General features: G+C 38.5%; 1 protein-coding gene across 6 annotated transcripts; it reads right to left on the bottom strand.

Moving 5' to 3' along the window:
• Positions 1-225: 225 nt before the first annotated feature.
• On the bottom strand, positions 226-14,573 carry LOC103717365 (ATPase family AAA domain-containing protein 1-B-like). 6 transcript variants are annotated; one of them, XR_001879994.3, is made up of 7 exons: positions 14,142-14,573; positions 10,004-10,304; positions 6,774-6,932; positions 2,135-2,427; positions 1,541-1,752; positions 1,365-1,454; positions 226-557 (listed from the first exon to the last, which is right to left on the bottom strand). XR_001879994.3 is itself a non-coding variant. In XM_039121609.1 (6 exons), coding segments are annotated over exons 1-6 (1,161 nt in total). In that variant the 5' UTR covers positions 14,337-14,573; the 3' UTR covers positions 991-1,453. The 6 variants fall into 6 exon arrangements, 3 of the variants coding, with proteins under 3 accessions (XP_038977537.1, XP_017700736.2, XP_017700734.2); XR_001879995.2 differs by having other exon boundaries at positions 1,618-1,752; positions 14,142-14,572; XR_001879993.3 differs by having other exon boundaries at positions 1,365-1,752; positions 14,142-14,572.
• Between the last annotated feature and the right edge of the window lie 232 nt (positions 14,574-14,805).

The following is a 14,805-nucleotide window of genomic DNA, read 5'->3' as shown; positions in this document are numbered from 1 at the left end:
TGCAATATTCCAACTACAACATTAAAAATACAATCAGAATTATTACTCTAAATTATTTAAATGAAAGAGTTGAGCTTTAGTAATTTTAAACTGAGTGGATTGCTTGAACAAGTTTGTTCATAGCTCGGGCCGCTCGATTACAAAACAGAGAGATAACTAGGCTCTGGCTTGGTTGCATCTCTACTGTAAAGTGGAGCATTTTCATTCCCCAAAGACTTCTCCAAGTATGCTGAATATCATATAAAATGGCTAGAGCATGTAGAAGCATGAAAATACTGGTGAATTAGCAATCTTAAAAATGTTGCTAATTAAGTACGGATGTAATAATCAACTGAGAAATCTATTCCCATAAAGTGAGGCAAGCGAACACAACATTTTAATGTGATGAACAGCGTCATTCTTTGCTGGATGCCTTGACATGGTTGAGGCCATCCGACTTGCTGTACTTGGTAAAGCTACTCCGTGAGAAGGATTTGACCGAGTCTTGTGGTGCTTGCTTTCCTCAATCACTGATGGCATCAGAAATCTAGTTGGAAGCTTTTTAATCATTTGATCACCTGCATCACCAATGTGATGAAATGGTTTATCAGAGATGCATATAGGGGCAGTCATCACCGGTCAATTCCGGTGTAACCACGGGATATCATATCAAACAACGGCTTCACTCCCATAATAGAAATTCACCTGCCTCAATATCCTAACTGCCATTTTTACCACTTTGTTGTTGTCACAAAAGTTACAAAGTGAAGTTAGCCACGATTCCAACAATTGCTAATTAAGAGTTGAAGACAAGAAAGTAGGATGATGTATTGTAACATAACTTCGACCATACCAATGTAGAAGAGGTTGGTAGATCCAGGAGCAACTAATAATGCAGAGAATCATCATAATCGATTCAAGACTTTATATACATTACCAACAGATATTATTAAGCAACAATCTGTTAGTGCCACTTCCAAAACATCAGTTTCCAGGCTTCACTTCATGACCTAATCACTAGCATGCTGGGTCGAGGCGCATCAAATTAATTTGGAGCACTGATATCTCTACAGGCAAATGTCCACATCTCATACAACACCAATTTGTAAATGAACAGGTGTCTACCCTTCTCCAAACACACAGTAAGGAAATAGATTATGCAAAACAAAATTGAAATTTTTTAATAAATTCCCTCCTGCCTAAATCCTGCTGTTCTTCGAGTGTCATCCCTTCTCTTACAACCACGTTGCCAGTATATTTATAAACTAATATAAACAAGCTATAGACAAAATGGTGAACCATTTTTAGGGTACTGATCATGGAAGTAGCCAACAAGATGAACAATAAATATAGCATTTGGGTAGGAATTTTTATGACCAGCACACCTTCAAAACATGATAATTCTCAACCCATGAGAATGTTGACCATCTCCAAAGGTGGGTGAATCAGCTGCTTCGTATCCAAGACTACAATTCCTGAGAGTGCAATATCCACATGTTATGATTCTGAAAGGTCAAGGCATCACAGTTTAAAAAACCTTCAGAATGGTTTAAAAACAGACTAAGAGTCCTGGGCTTCTGATTGGCTGTTGACAATATGAGATACAAGCTTAGAAATCTCCAAGATGGCATTCTGGACCTGATCATCATCCTGCTCTCTGTGCCTAGACCATGGCAGAGATTGCAGCCCGAATCTGTATTCACTTGTTTGTTTTGCCTTTCTAGATGCAGATAATGCATTCACCAGGTCTGACTGTGTCAATGCCCTTGGTCTCTGAAGCATACAACAAATGGATTGGGGTAAATCATTTGTTACAATCATGCAATAAAGTTGGCAAATAGAATAGTTAACAGGTGACGAACAATTTCACTAGAGAACTGAAACAGAACAGACCTAAATAGATAACTTGAAATCCTTAGAAAAAGCCCGATAACCCCTCTCTCTCTATCTCCCTATCTCTCTCATTCTTTTGCCAAACTAGATTTCATTACTTAATCATTAAAAATTATCAAAACACTATTTAATTTCAAGATATTGACACTTTTGAACAGTTAAGCAAATAATCAAAATGGAAAAAAGCAACTTTGATTTTTACGTTCGTCACACAGAACATCTGGGTAGAAATGCTAATCGCAAAACTAAAATACATCCTTACATTTGGTTGCTTTCCCTTCTTTTCATCTTCTAACAAGTCCCTAACAGGGAAGTAGGCTGCTTGCTTGCAGACTTCAAGTATATCAGAACCAGTAAAACCATCACAGAGGCTGGCAATGTATTCATAATCCACGTCTTCAATCCTTTCACCCTTTAAGATAACCTTCAATATTTTTGCTCTCTCACTTTGATCAGGCATACCAATTTCAAAGGCCTGGGTGAAACGCCTAAGTATCGCCTCATCTAGTTCTGATGGGCGGTTTGTGGCAGCAAGAACCATCACACGTGCATTTTCTGCAATAACAAAAAGTTAGCATCTGTAAAAAATTCATAGCCTATTCCGGACCCATTTGGAAAATTATGAAGAATCCAAACCTACAACTAATTGAAAATGAAATAAGAAAAAAAAAAGAAGAAAAAGAAAAAAAAAGTGACAGGCCTGTTTTCTTCATGGTGATGTAGTATCATTGCGCCAAAATTCTGATTCACCTCTCTCTCTCTCTCTTTTATCTTGAGCTTTTTTAGGACTTCTAGGATGGTCTGCTTAAGACTATGAAGAATTGCATATAAGGAATATAGTAGTTCATGTGATTTTTAAGAGATGGTACAAAGAAGAGTTTACATCTTTTAGGGCCTGTTTGGAAACTTCCTGCCTCATCAGACAGGATCAGTTGGAGAGGAGTGCCAGGGAAGAGGCAGAGTGGGAGAGCAGGAGGGTGAACACAGCTGTGAGGCCTGATCCGTGAAGGTTCAAGAAAAACCACCTCTTGATTGTGCGGAGATCCGACCCCCACGTTCACCCTCTTTCACTCTCCCGCCAGCTCCCTCCTTGCCTTCCCTCGCACTCCCCCTTTCCAGCTGATCCTGCTGGATCTGATAGGAAGTTTCTAAACATGCCCTTAAAGTTGCATATTCTCCTATTCTTCATTATTCAACAATTAGTTTTTTTGGGTTCTGGTGCATAACTTTATGATACACTACCTCCATATATAGTATGAATCCAACAATCTGAATATTGAAATTCTCCAACATACTCATAAATTTACTCACATAAGTCTATCCACCAATAATAAACTTTGTCAGGAAGCACAGAAACTATACATTATGACATGAGAGATGACAGATCATGACCATACAAATATTGGATGGGAAGTGTCATTACCCACTTAGCATTTGATTCATGTTTGTATCTAGACTTCCGACAACAAATTGATTCAATGCTACAAGCGAATCTTTTAACATCAATCATCCAATAGGATATACCTCTTAAAAAGAGAGCTTCATATCCTCCCAATAGGCTACTCTGACAACATTCTCATTGAACACATGCCTCAATGGCATTACCTAATTCATCTATACCAGCTGTCGAATTGGTGGAGGACATCCACAATCCTTATGGGGTGAGGAGGCACCAGGTAGTCATTGCTCAACGTATCTAATAATTAGGTGGGAGTGCCCAGAGGGCAAAAGTGAATTAGTAATCCTAGAGATCCAGTTTTCTTTCTTGTTCAGGATCAGATGGTAATAAACACGTGGAAATGATATGCAAAATACTGCAGTAAACAATTGACCTAGACAAGTACATAATTACTTCAGAAAATAAACAAATATTGCGAGGTATCTTGGTCAAATAAGCTACCCAGGACCTAGCCTAAGATTTGAAAAACCCAAGAACTACGTCCCATTTTTCCTTTAATTGAACTGTAGGCTATCATCAAAATGTCACTACCTCTTTTTTTTCTAAAAAACCTTCATGGCATCCATCTTAGTGCGACTCATTTTGCAAAATCATGTTAATGATGATTGCATGCATAGGCAATTTGACAAATATTACCAATATTGAGCCCAATAGTCATGCAAAATCATGTCAAAGTTTCTCAAGTACATTACAAAGTATAAAATACACAAATTCTTTATCAAATTGCACATGAACTTCTTCACCGGTCAGAATAAAGATAAATTGTATTAAACATATCTAGCGAACATCAACAAAAACAAAACATATTTATCTAGTAAAACTTTATCAAAAGATACTCAAGTGAACTTCTGGTGTGAAAAATGCAGACGATAAATTGTCACGGACACTTTCTTTTCTAAAAACACCTTCAAGCCATCCATCTTAGTGTGATTCATTTTGCAAAACATGTTAATGAGGATTGCATGCATAAGCAATTTAATGAATAATACCATGTTGAGCATTGTCTTGAAAAATCATATGAAAGTTTCTCAAGTATATTACAAAGCATAAAATATGCAAATTCTTTACCAAATTGCACATGAACCTTTTCATCAATCAAAATAACGATAAACAGTCTAAACATATCTACTGAACATCAACAAAAACACAACATATTTATCTAGTAAAACTTTATCAAAAGACGTCCAAGTGAACTTCTAGTATAAAAAAAATGCACACTTTACAAATGGCACATCATAAAACAATTAAAAGAAATAACATGTCGATCTCCCCAAATCAAGGTTCGCCAAACTGTGCTGAACCAGCTGGTTCGGGACATATGAAATGGACCAATCAGTTACTAGCATAGTTCGGCCGATCGAATTGTGACACTATAAATTCCTCTCGCGAAGCCCTCTCTAGCTCTCCTAATACCCTCAAAGCCCTCGCTTCCCCTCTCCTGCCTCCTCTTCCGGCTTCTGCCTCCTGACAATGCTGTTAGACAACATCTTGTCCATGTTTGACAATGACTCTCTCTCTTCGTCCCCACCACCGAATCAAGAGCTATCGGACAACTTGAAGCCCTCGAAGCCCTCATCTCCCCTTGAAGCCCTCTCCCGCCTCCTCCTCCTCCTCCGACCTTGGTTGTCTGACTATGCCATCCAACAACATCTCATCCCTGTTCGATGATGACGATAACAATAATATCCCGGCTACAAACAAGTACCGTATAAAACTAGTCGCTGGCCAGTACGACTCTTAGTTTGATGAACCTTGCTTCGGATATTAACAAAAGAAAATGCTTCTAACACTAATTTCATAAATTCCTTTAAAAAATTCTATGTATTAGAATAAGTGACACAAGGAAGAGATTAAAGTTATCAACTCAAGCATGGACTGGACAATGACCCTATGGTCACACCATTCCTTTGGTTGAAAGATGTTCCTGGTTCGAGCCTTGGGAGGCGATGCCTATTTCTAAACTTGGCTAATTTAATACAAGCGGGCCTTCTAGCCTTCCTTGCTCTTCTCATTAAAAAAATGAAGACGTAAAAGAGATACTTGCTTAGTTTTTAACCATCCCAAGATACTGATTGCAAAATTAAGACCGATGCCTTAGGTCTTTACAGAAATGGGTGGATTAACCAATAAAATACTATTAAATTAGATACAATGAGTCCAACCTGAGTGAGTTGGTATAGATTTAGGCTAACCAAGACATAAGACAAGCACCACATTTTCCAAATCTATCTCAACTTCACCTGATGAGGAGCTCAACCACTCAACTCCAATCATATCTAACGATTTCCAACTTATATGAAAGAGGTATCAGATATTGTCAAACAAAAGCAAGGCATGGCTCAAAAAAGAGAATGGTGGTGTGAGATAAGAAGTACCTAGCGGCTGAAGGCAGGCATCTTTGTTGAGGATGAGCCAAGGGCTTGAGATGCAAAGATGATTAGAGAAAGACAAGTGAGAACAAGAAGAATATGAAAGACATACATGAATTGCCATCTCTTCTCCATATTTACCATTAAATTTCTTTCTTCCTATCCAGCTGCAAACCTCTTACACATCACTAATCTCAGTGCCTCATTGATGTTCCTTGCTTGTGGATATGTGTTAAGCACATCTAGGATTTCTTCAATATCTCAAGTAAAATCCCAAGAAAACATTGAGAAAATTCGATTTGGGCCTCAGTAGAATGATTTAACAAGCCATGGATATCAAGGGGGCATAGTTTATATATGAATTATTGCAAAAATAGGTAACCTTGTGATATGATCCGTATGCATTAAAAAATTACATGGTGAGTTGTAAATATACAGAATGCAGCAAAGCTCGCACGAATAATTCCTTGAATCACTACATCCCTTGACAAGAGAACATGAAGAATGGCCAACTTAAAATATCTTTCTAAAGAAGCACACTTTAGTTCGATCATTTACCTCTTGGTTAGAAACTAGGTTCGTAATCTTGGTATCAGACTTATACCAGTACTATTTTGGTACAGTGTCGGTACGCCTAGTATAGAGATTGGTTTGGAGTACCAATACTCAGTACACCCCCTGAACTGGCATTGGTACGCTATGGTACACCTAACATGTACCAGTACAGATTGGTATAACATACCATGGTTCACAATATAGTTATGCATACTTGCATAATTCATGCAATAAGGTAAATTATCTACAGAAAAATGGCTTCAGCATGAGCTCATGCTAGAATTAATCCTCCGAATTCCATTATACTACAATATACAAATAAGAATCTTACAATGCCCAAGGTCATTTTAAGAAAGAAACCAAGATAAATCAAGATGGTAACATGTATAAAGTTCCCCTGAGTCTTTAATAACTGAATGTCAAGATCATTTGACAGTAAATTATGGAATAGTTTGTGAAACAAGAAATGCAGATGTGAAAATTTTGAAAAATATAGGATCAATGATTTAAGTACTTACGGTCTGTGGTGAAGCCATCCCACAAAGACATAAACTCAGTTTTCATGTTGGTTAAAGCTTCATGATCTGTTGTGCGCCGCTGTCCCAAGAAACTATCAACTTCATCAACAAAAACAATAGCAGGCTGGAGCTTATAAGCCAGAGTGAATACAGCAGCCACTGCAGAAAATCCAGTGAAATGCCTTTTCAGGTATGGCTATAGTGAAAACGTAGTTATGATATTGAATAACACGAGTACAAAAGTCCACATAGAGGAGCCCATCAAGATTTTTGCTTCTGTATCCACAGAATTACAGGCATATCAAGAATTATGAGAAATCGTGTCTCCACTTCATAGGCACCAATATAAAAAGACCATTGATCAGGCAATCCAACAAGAGGATAGGAAGCCAGTTTCATGCATGTAAACCAATTATTAGTCCTTTTCAGGAGGCCAAAAAACATAACAACAAAGCGGTCCAATGGCAAACTGAAAGTAACAACAATTGGTCGCATCTATATCAGAAGCTTTCAGAAGAAGAAAATGCTTAACAGATTCTGAAGTTGCCAGACCTCTTCTTAGCTATTACCATGCTATATGATTCAGTAATTCCTTGAGTCTACTATGGTTTCTTAATTGAAGTTCTCTAGTAGACACACAACCTTCTCATATCTGTTACACTTAAGCCTAGCAATTATAATGCATTGTTACATGTTGGAATTCTTCATTAACCAACTTAAAGTGCAACCATACCAATAAGCTTAAGGGAATCTTTCTTGACAATAATGGAACAGAAATATATGTGTAAACAGAAAACAGGTTTTGGTTATCCTTCCACTTGAGCATAACCAAAGACATCAGCACCAATAGCAAATGTTCCTGTAATATCAAATCAAAAAGTCCAAAATGACAAATCTATCTAGTCATTACTAATAAGCTTCCCCAGACCTTTTGTTTCATTTGAAAGGCTTCGCTTGATTCTACAATTTAACCAAACTTAATTCTGTCGGATGCTCCATCAGCCGGTGCTTGAAAGACCTTGATATTTATCTATATGAGCAGTCAAAGCTAGCAAAATAATAAGTATAAAATGGGCCATGAAGGAAGAAAAGTAAGCGAACTGCAGCTTTGGATATATCTGAAATTAGAAAAGTCCGTTCAATAGTCCAAAGATCAAGCATGTAAAAAGTAATACCCAGTGGTAACAGCAATAATAAAGGTCACAACATGCCTTCGACTTATAATGCTTACACACATTGACTGATAAAGACAGATTTTCCTTTATTAGCATGTTTCAACGTAAATGAACATTAAATTTATCAGAAGCCTAGTTCCACAAGCCTGGTTCATCTGATAATATCATGTTTGACAATTTCGCTAGAGATTCTAAAGTAAAGTCCGCCGTATCGGTGGCGGCCCGGACCGGTACATACCGGCCCCATACCGGTTCCGTACCAATCCGTACCAGTTCGTACCGGTCTCATACCGGTTCTCCAATGATAAGCTACCGATACCGGATTTCACGTTGATCCAGTATCGGTCTCAAGCCGGACCGGTACGTACTGGCCCGTACCGGCCGGTACAGCAGACCATGTTCTAAAGTCTGATCATAATGTATGCAAAAATATACATGATTTTACACAAACAGTGATAATTACATGATTTCTATTTATCTAAGAAATATTATTAGCATTTCCAGATAAAAAAGATTATTCACATACTGAACTCGGAAGTGTTCCGGGGTGGATTGGAAAGGGGCATAGCAAAGTGAAATACTAATATTTTAAGACTGTGCTTCCAGTTAATGGCATCATTAATAACAATGTATAATTGCATTATGGAAATATTAGTAAAAAAAATATGAGCAAGAAGCATAGCATTAGATGAGTCCTGAGGCTTAGAATCTAATTTCAATTTTACTCTATTGTTGTAATTAAATACAGCCATATATATTCGATGCCATAACTTGAAAAATATGAATTCTATCTTAACCTAAAGAAATATGATACTAGGATTCTTCAGTGAGATATGTATTTTTAATATCTTTCATGCACCAAACAGGCGTCAATTCAACCGAGTTATGATGGCCTAAGAGGAATGCAACAGGACTGCAGACTTAAATGTCTTTTTTTTTTCTCTCTTAATGATAATTTGTTTACAGCTTTGATCAATGGTTAAAATGGAGGCTTGATTTCTTAAGGTTTGAGTGACAAAGTTTCAAGGACAAAGCCACAACTCAGCAGATAGAATATGGATAATGAAAGAACTTTGCTTCCTTCTTTATGCATCTTTCTGTCCCCTTGCAATTTCTTTTCCTTTTGCATAAATTTTCAATCAACTGAGGCAATAAGGAATCATCTTGATGTGAAAAGGTTCACCCTGAATCATGGATTTAACCCCAGATAGCTTGTTTACATGAATATCTGAAACAATATTCAGAATTTTTTATCAAAATCCAGACTGAAATATATTTTCTAACCATAATATTGTCACCACTCCACAACTATATAACAGCAAGTGAAATTCCAAAGGAGATGCTTCATCCTATGCTGAGGTTCTGGCAACTAGGTCATATCAGCATATCACTTAAGCTATAAATCAGCAGCATCATCGAACCTTCACTTCCCACAATACTTTCTTCAGTATATAGCCTACAAAATGCATGGACAAGCTATCAAACCATCTTGGTAAGCCCAATGATACCCCAAAAATGGAAAGGTATGGTGGCTCAATGTCTATTTGTGCCCTGAACTTTGAGTAAAAATCTTCATCGTCTGCAGAAAACCATATCTTTTTCCACCTTTTCTCTCTTAGGAGAGAATGCATTGCTAGGAAAGAAATGAGGAATCTATCTTTTTATATGATTCCTAAAATCACTTAATTTTCTGACTATAGTTCAACAGATGAGGTACATATAGTCACATTAAGATTTTTTTTTTTCTGATATGAAGACAACACATACAAAAAAGCAATGATTTTAAGCTATTGAAACTTTGATGAAACTTTCAAAAAAGGGAAAAACGAACATGCAAACAAATAATATACCTTCAGTCGCATAGATGTACGATGTGATGATTTACTCATGTACTTGGATCACAGATCATGAGATGCATCAAGTGAATCGGTTTATATGTTGAAGATTTTACAATATATCAACAAAGTATATACCAATTAATGCCAACTCTCTTTTGTAACAAAAGTTCAATATTTATATAACCAGTTGACCATTACATATATGATTCAGACTTACCAAGTTTCTGAGCATCACCAAACCATTTACTCATCAGATTAGAGATCCTCACATTGATAAAAACAGCTCCAGACTCTTTGGCTATAGCCTTTGCAAGCATTGTCTTTCCAGTTCCTGGAGGTCCATACAACAAAACTCCTTTCTGTGGACTAAGAAGCTTTCCATGGGCAAACAGTTCAGGTCGTCGTAGAGGAAGTATGACCAATTCAAATAAAGCTTGCTTAATATTTTCCAGGCCTCCAATAGACTCGAACTCCACATCAATATGGTCAGGATTTATAACATCGCAGGCTATTACATCCTGCATTTCGATGCAAAATATCAGAAAGCATAGATCACAAATTCATACTAATTTAAGAAATTTACTTTCATTTGGATATTGTAGCACTAGCAATAAATTCACAAAACTTTAGATGTAGATCAAGATATAATTGATAGTGTCAGACAAGTCCTTGAAAGGCTCCTTCAAGCCATTTTATCCAACATACAACAGATTATGGAATGACTCAAAGTGAAGTCTTGTAACACTCAACCATCAAAGAAGAGGCCTGGTGAAGTGATCAAACTGGAGGCATCATTTCATTGTATGGCAGAATAGTTTCAAATTGAAAATATCAGTTTCAGTGGCGTCGGACCACCTCAAAGGAAGCATGCTTGACATCTTGCTGTAAAACCATGGAGACTAGGATGCAGTCCACATTCTAACGACAAAAATAGTCTCTCTCAATAAGCTATGCTCCCTTCTATCTAACTGTCTTTAGCAATGCATACCTTGCAATGGTTAATCATGCCATCAATTCAATAGGGGCAACAGGGAAGTCTACTTCTGCCTCTGTTGGAGAACAGAAAATTTCATCCATGAAAAATCAAGGAGAAAGCCTTAGATACAAAGCAATGAAGAGATAGGACTTTCAAGTTGTAACAAAAAGAAGGAGAAAAAGAAAAAAAATGCTAATATTGGCCCAAAGACTAGGTGAGAAAGGTAGAAAAATGATATGACGCCGACAAACAATCATAAAAAAATATGTCAAATTATGCAACAGACCCAAATTTGATATTAGTGAATGTTAGGGCATCCCTTGTCTTGAAATAACACCAAAGATGCCATTTATGCGAATTCTTGGTGGATCAAGATCTACAAAGCTGAACCTAAATAGTTGGGACAAAACTAGATGACTATAGTTATAGTTGTGGTAAAGGTCTACAGTTTCGATACCAAGTACCATATCCATGAAGCTGAGCTGTCCCAAATCGAATGATTCAAGATGTACTGAATTCGGGATGGTTTGGCCAATCAATCTAGTTTGCTTTTTTATTTTTTTTTAAAAAATAAAACCCCTCTAGGTCCCTCTCTCTCTCAACTCTCCCTTTCTTCCTCTCCCAATCTCTCGATTTTCCTCTCCCTCTCTTCCTATCTCTCAATTCGAGCTTTCTCTCCTCTCACCCTCTCTCTTGATGCTTCGCCACCACCAGACCACCTATGATCATGCCAATGCTGATGCGATGATGACCGCAACTAGAGCTAAGATTTCGGATCCATGCAAAAATGCCAGCATTTCCATCTTTAGCCGTGATGAAAATCCTCCTTGTCGTCTTTAGCCCCTATCTTCTCCCGGATCGGCACCTCCATCGAGCCGAGTGAGTCCCTCCCTCCCACTCTCCTTCTCCCTCTCCCTCCCTCTAGTTCTGATACACGTCGAGCATCCATATTGGTGCCTTCATCAGGCCAGGTGAGTCGCCACGCTCTCTCCTCCTTCTCCCCCTCCCCTTTGGTTTTGGCACACATCAGGCCTCCAAATCGATGCCTCCGTTGTGCCCGAGTGAGTCCCCCCTTTCCCTCCTCCCTCTTCCTCTCCCTCGCTCTAGTTCTAGTATGCATTAGCCTCTGAATCGGCATCTCCATCGGGCCAAGTGAGTCCCCTCTCTAGCTCTCTTCCCTCCCTCTCCCTCTTCCTCTCTCCAACTCTATTTCTGGTACGTATTAGGACATCACAGTATGTATTGGTACTTAATCAACATGGTTCGGTATCGACACTTGGTACAAAAATATATACCGGTTTGTTATAGATACAACATTGTTTGATTTTTTTTTCCTTTCTTATTTTTAAGGATTATTTTGACAATTTATGGATTTTTGAAAGTACTTAGTGTACATTTTAAGCACCCAATTAAATCTCGGTTATTGTTCTAAGTACCCAATTAAGGTTTATGGATGTTCAAAGTACCTACAAAGTGTCTATCCACACACAACGAAAATTAACAAGCGCTTAACTCTTTCTTTTTTCCGAGCACTAGGCTTGCTTTTGGGGCTTGTATATGGGTGTTTGAAGCAAGGTTGGCCAAACCGATACGAATCGGACAATTCGAGCCATACCGAGCTAAACTGATCGAGAATTAGAACAACTAGGATGGTCAAATCAGTATGGCTCTTTAAAATCTAACGAGCCCTTCCGTTCGACTTTTTAAAGGCTCATGATGCCCTCATTCCGCCTTTTAAAGGCCTTCAAGACGTCGCCGCACATACCAAGCCCCCCAACCTCCCCGAAAGCCCCCTAAGAAGGTCCTCTCTCTCTCACCCTCCCTCCCTCTCTCTCTCCCCCTCCATGGTTGTTTCTTATCATGCACTGCTTTGCTTATCATGCGCCTATCCCATGAGAAGGACCCCATGCCTCCCGTCTCACCCTCTAGGGAAGAGGGCCTTCTCCAGAATCCTTTTCTATCAGGCTTTGATGGGTTAGAGGGGTGGAGGGTTCGAACCCCTTTGGTGCTTTCTGCCATCTCCATGATGAAGAAAAGGCAGAGGAAGAGGCCGAGTGTGAGCAACGGAAAGAATACGAGATGCTTTCTCTCCCTCTATGTCCCTCCCTTCCTCTCTCCCTCTCTCTACCCACTTCTCCCTCTTCCCCTCTCATTTCTTGTTTTGGTATGTCTGAGAATGGCATGGTATGGATCCATACCGTGCTAGTCACTGGCTAGTATGAGTCTTGGTATCAATTCGGTGAACTTTTATTTGACGTTAATTTGCTAGAAATGCAAAATTTACTGTTCACATGCAATACCCTCGCCTTCTCTCTTGCAATAACCTCATTATAGGGCATGCAGAATGAGGTTATTCAAGATTCTCCTGCCCAAGAGGCACTATTCTTATGAAAGGCAGCAAATATAAAAGCATATGCTCCTTAAAACCCTTTAAAACAGAAAAGGAACCTCAATCAGAAACAAAAACTAGTTACATTTTCATCATACATAGACCATTTGAAACAATAACTTTGCCTCTCTCTTGCAAAAACTTCATTATAGGACATGCAGAATAGGTTATTCAAGATCCTCCAACCCAGCAGGCATTAATTATTCAGTTGCTACAAACTTAAAACTTCCGTACCCTATTAAAACTCTCGCTCTTTATAAAATATAGCATCTTCATATATCATCAAGCTAACCTAAAGACACGAATAGAATAAAGTCATCGGTGCGATTTTGTAAATCAAGTTATGGTACCCGATGTTACAGAACCCTAAAACAGGAACTTGAAATTTAACCTGCCTACTAGAGCTTCTTGAGAAGAAAGAAACAATGAAAAAACTTATGAAACCCTAACACGAATAGAATAAAGCCATCGATGCGATTTTGTAAATCAAGTTATGGTATCCGATGTCGCAGAATCCTAAAACAGGAACTTGAACTTTAACCTGCCTACTAGAGCTTCTTGAGAAAGAAAGAAACAATGAAAAAACTTATGAAACCCTAACACGAATAGAATAAAGCCATCGATGCGATTTTGTAAATCAAGTTATGGTATCCGATGTCGCAGAATCCGAAAACAGGAACTTGAACTTTAACCTGCCTTCTTGAGCTTCTTGAGAAAGAAAGAAACAATGAAAAAACTTATGAAACCCTAAATCATAAAAAACGTCAGACTTCTCTAGAATAACAAATAAGAAATCAAGATCGACATGCCCAAATGCAACTCAAAGGTTTTCAGTTGGGAACTCGATAGGTTTCCTTTCCATCGCCAACTAATTTCAAAAGGCAACAAGAAAACAAGAGTAACCCTAATCAATCATCAATGGAACAGGAGTTCCCAGAAAGAGACATCGCCACGCCAAAAACTGGACGCGGCGTCAGTGACGCTGTGTACCTCGTATTGATTGGTCTGGATCATGGGGCGGCCGAGGCGCTTGGCGATCTCCTTCTTCTGCTCGAGGGCCTTCTTAGACGCGGCGCGGTTGGGATCGAGCTGGCGGAGGCCGGCGAAGAGGACAAGGCAGCTGAGCGCGGCACTTGCGGCGTAGAGGACAAGCTCCTGGACGAACCTCGTCTCCGACGCCCCCATCTCGCTTACCCTCGTGTCTGGAAGTCGGCGGAGCTGGTCGTCGTCTAGCGAGGGCGAGGGCAGTTCTTGGTAATTTGGGGGAAATAAAAGAGGAGAGAACTTGGCGTTCAAGAATCAAGAAGATTGGGGAAGAAGGCCAAACTCTGAGGCTTGGGTTTTCTTTTTCCTTTTAACAAAAGCAAAAAATAAAACTAATTAATTCTTTACGGTCCAGATCACCAGTCCTAACTCCTACATGGCACGGCGGGGGACAGTCTTATGTAGCAGTCCAATATTGGAGCGTCATACTCAGAACGAGCTCCAGCCACGAATATATATAAATATTAATATAATATATTTTTTTTATTTTATAATATATATTATTAATTTATATATTTTAACCTATAATAAATATTATATATGATAGGAATATTATATAAATATTAATTCTAGTCTCTACGGTAATCACCAAATTGATTTTGTAAACTAG

Source organism: Phoenix dactylifera, chromosome 2 (genome assembly GCF_009389715.1).
Source record: "Phoenix dactylifera cultivar Barhee BC4 chromosome 2, palm_55x_up_171113_PBpolish2nd_filt_p, whole genome shotgun sequence".
NCBI lineage: Eukaryota > Viridiplantae > Streptophyta > Magnoliopsida > Arecales > Arecaceae > Phoenix > Phoenix dactylifera.
This window is presented reverse-complemented; position numbering and strand designations above follow the sequence as displayed.

Coding starts and splice junctions, on each gene's coding strand:
- LOC103717365 (XM_039121609.1), bottom strand. CDS start 14,336: ATGGGGGCGTCGGAGACGAGGTTCGTCCAGGAGCTTGTCCTCTACGCC. Junction 6,933..10,003: donor TGGTGATGCTCAGAAACTTG/GTAAGTCTGAAT, acceptor GATTTTCTGCAG/TGGCTGCTGTATTCACTCTG. Junction 2,428..6,773: donor GGATGGCTTCACCACAGACC/GTAAGTACTTAA, acceptor TTGTTATTGCAG/AAAATGCACGTGTGATGGTT.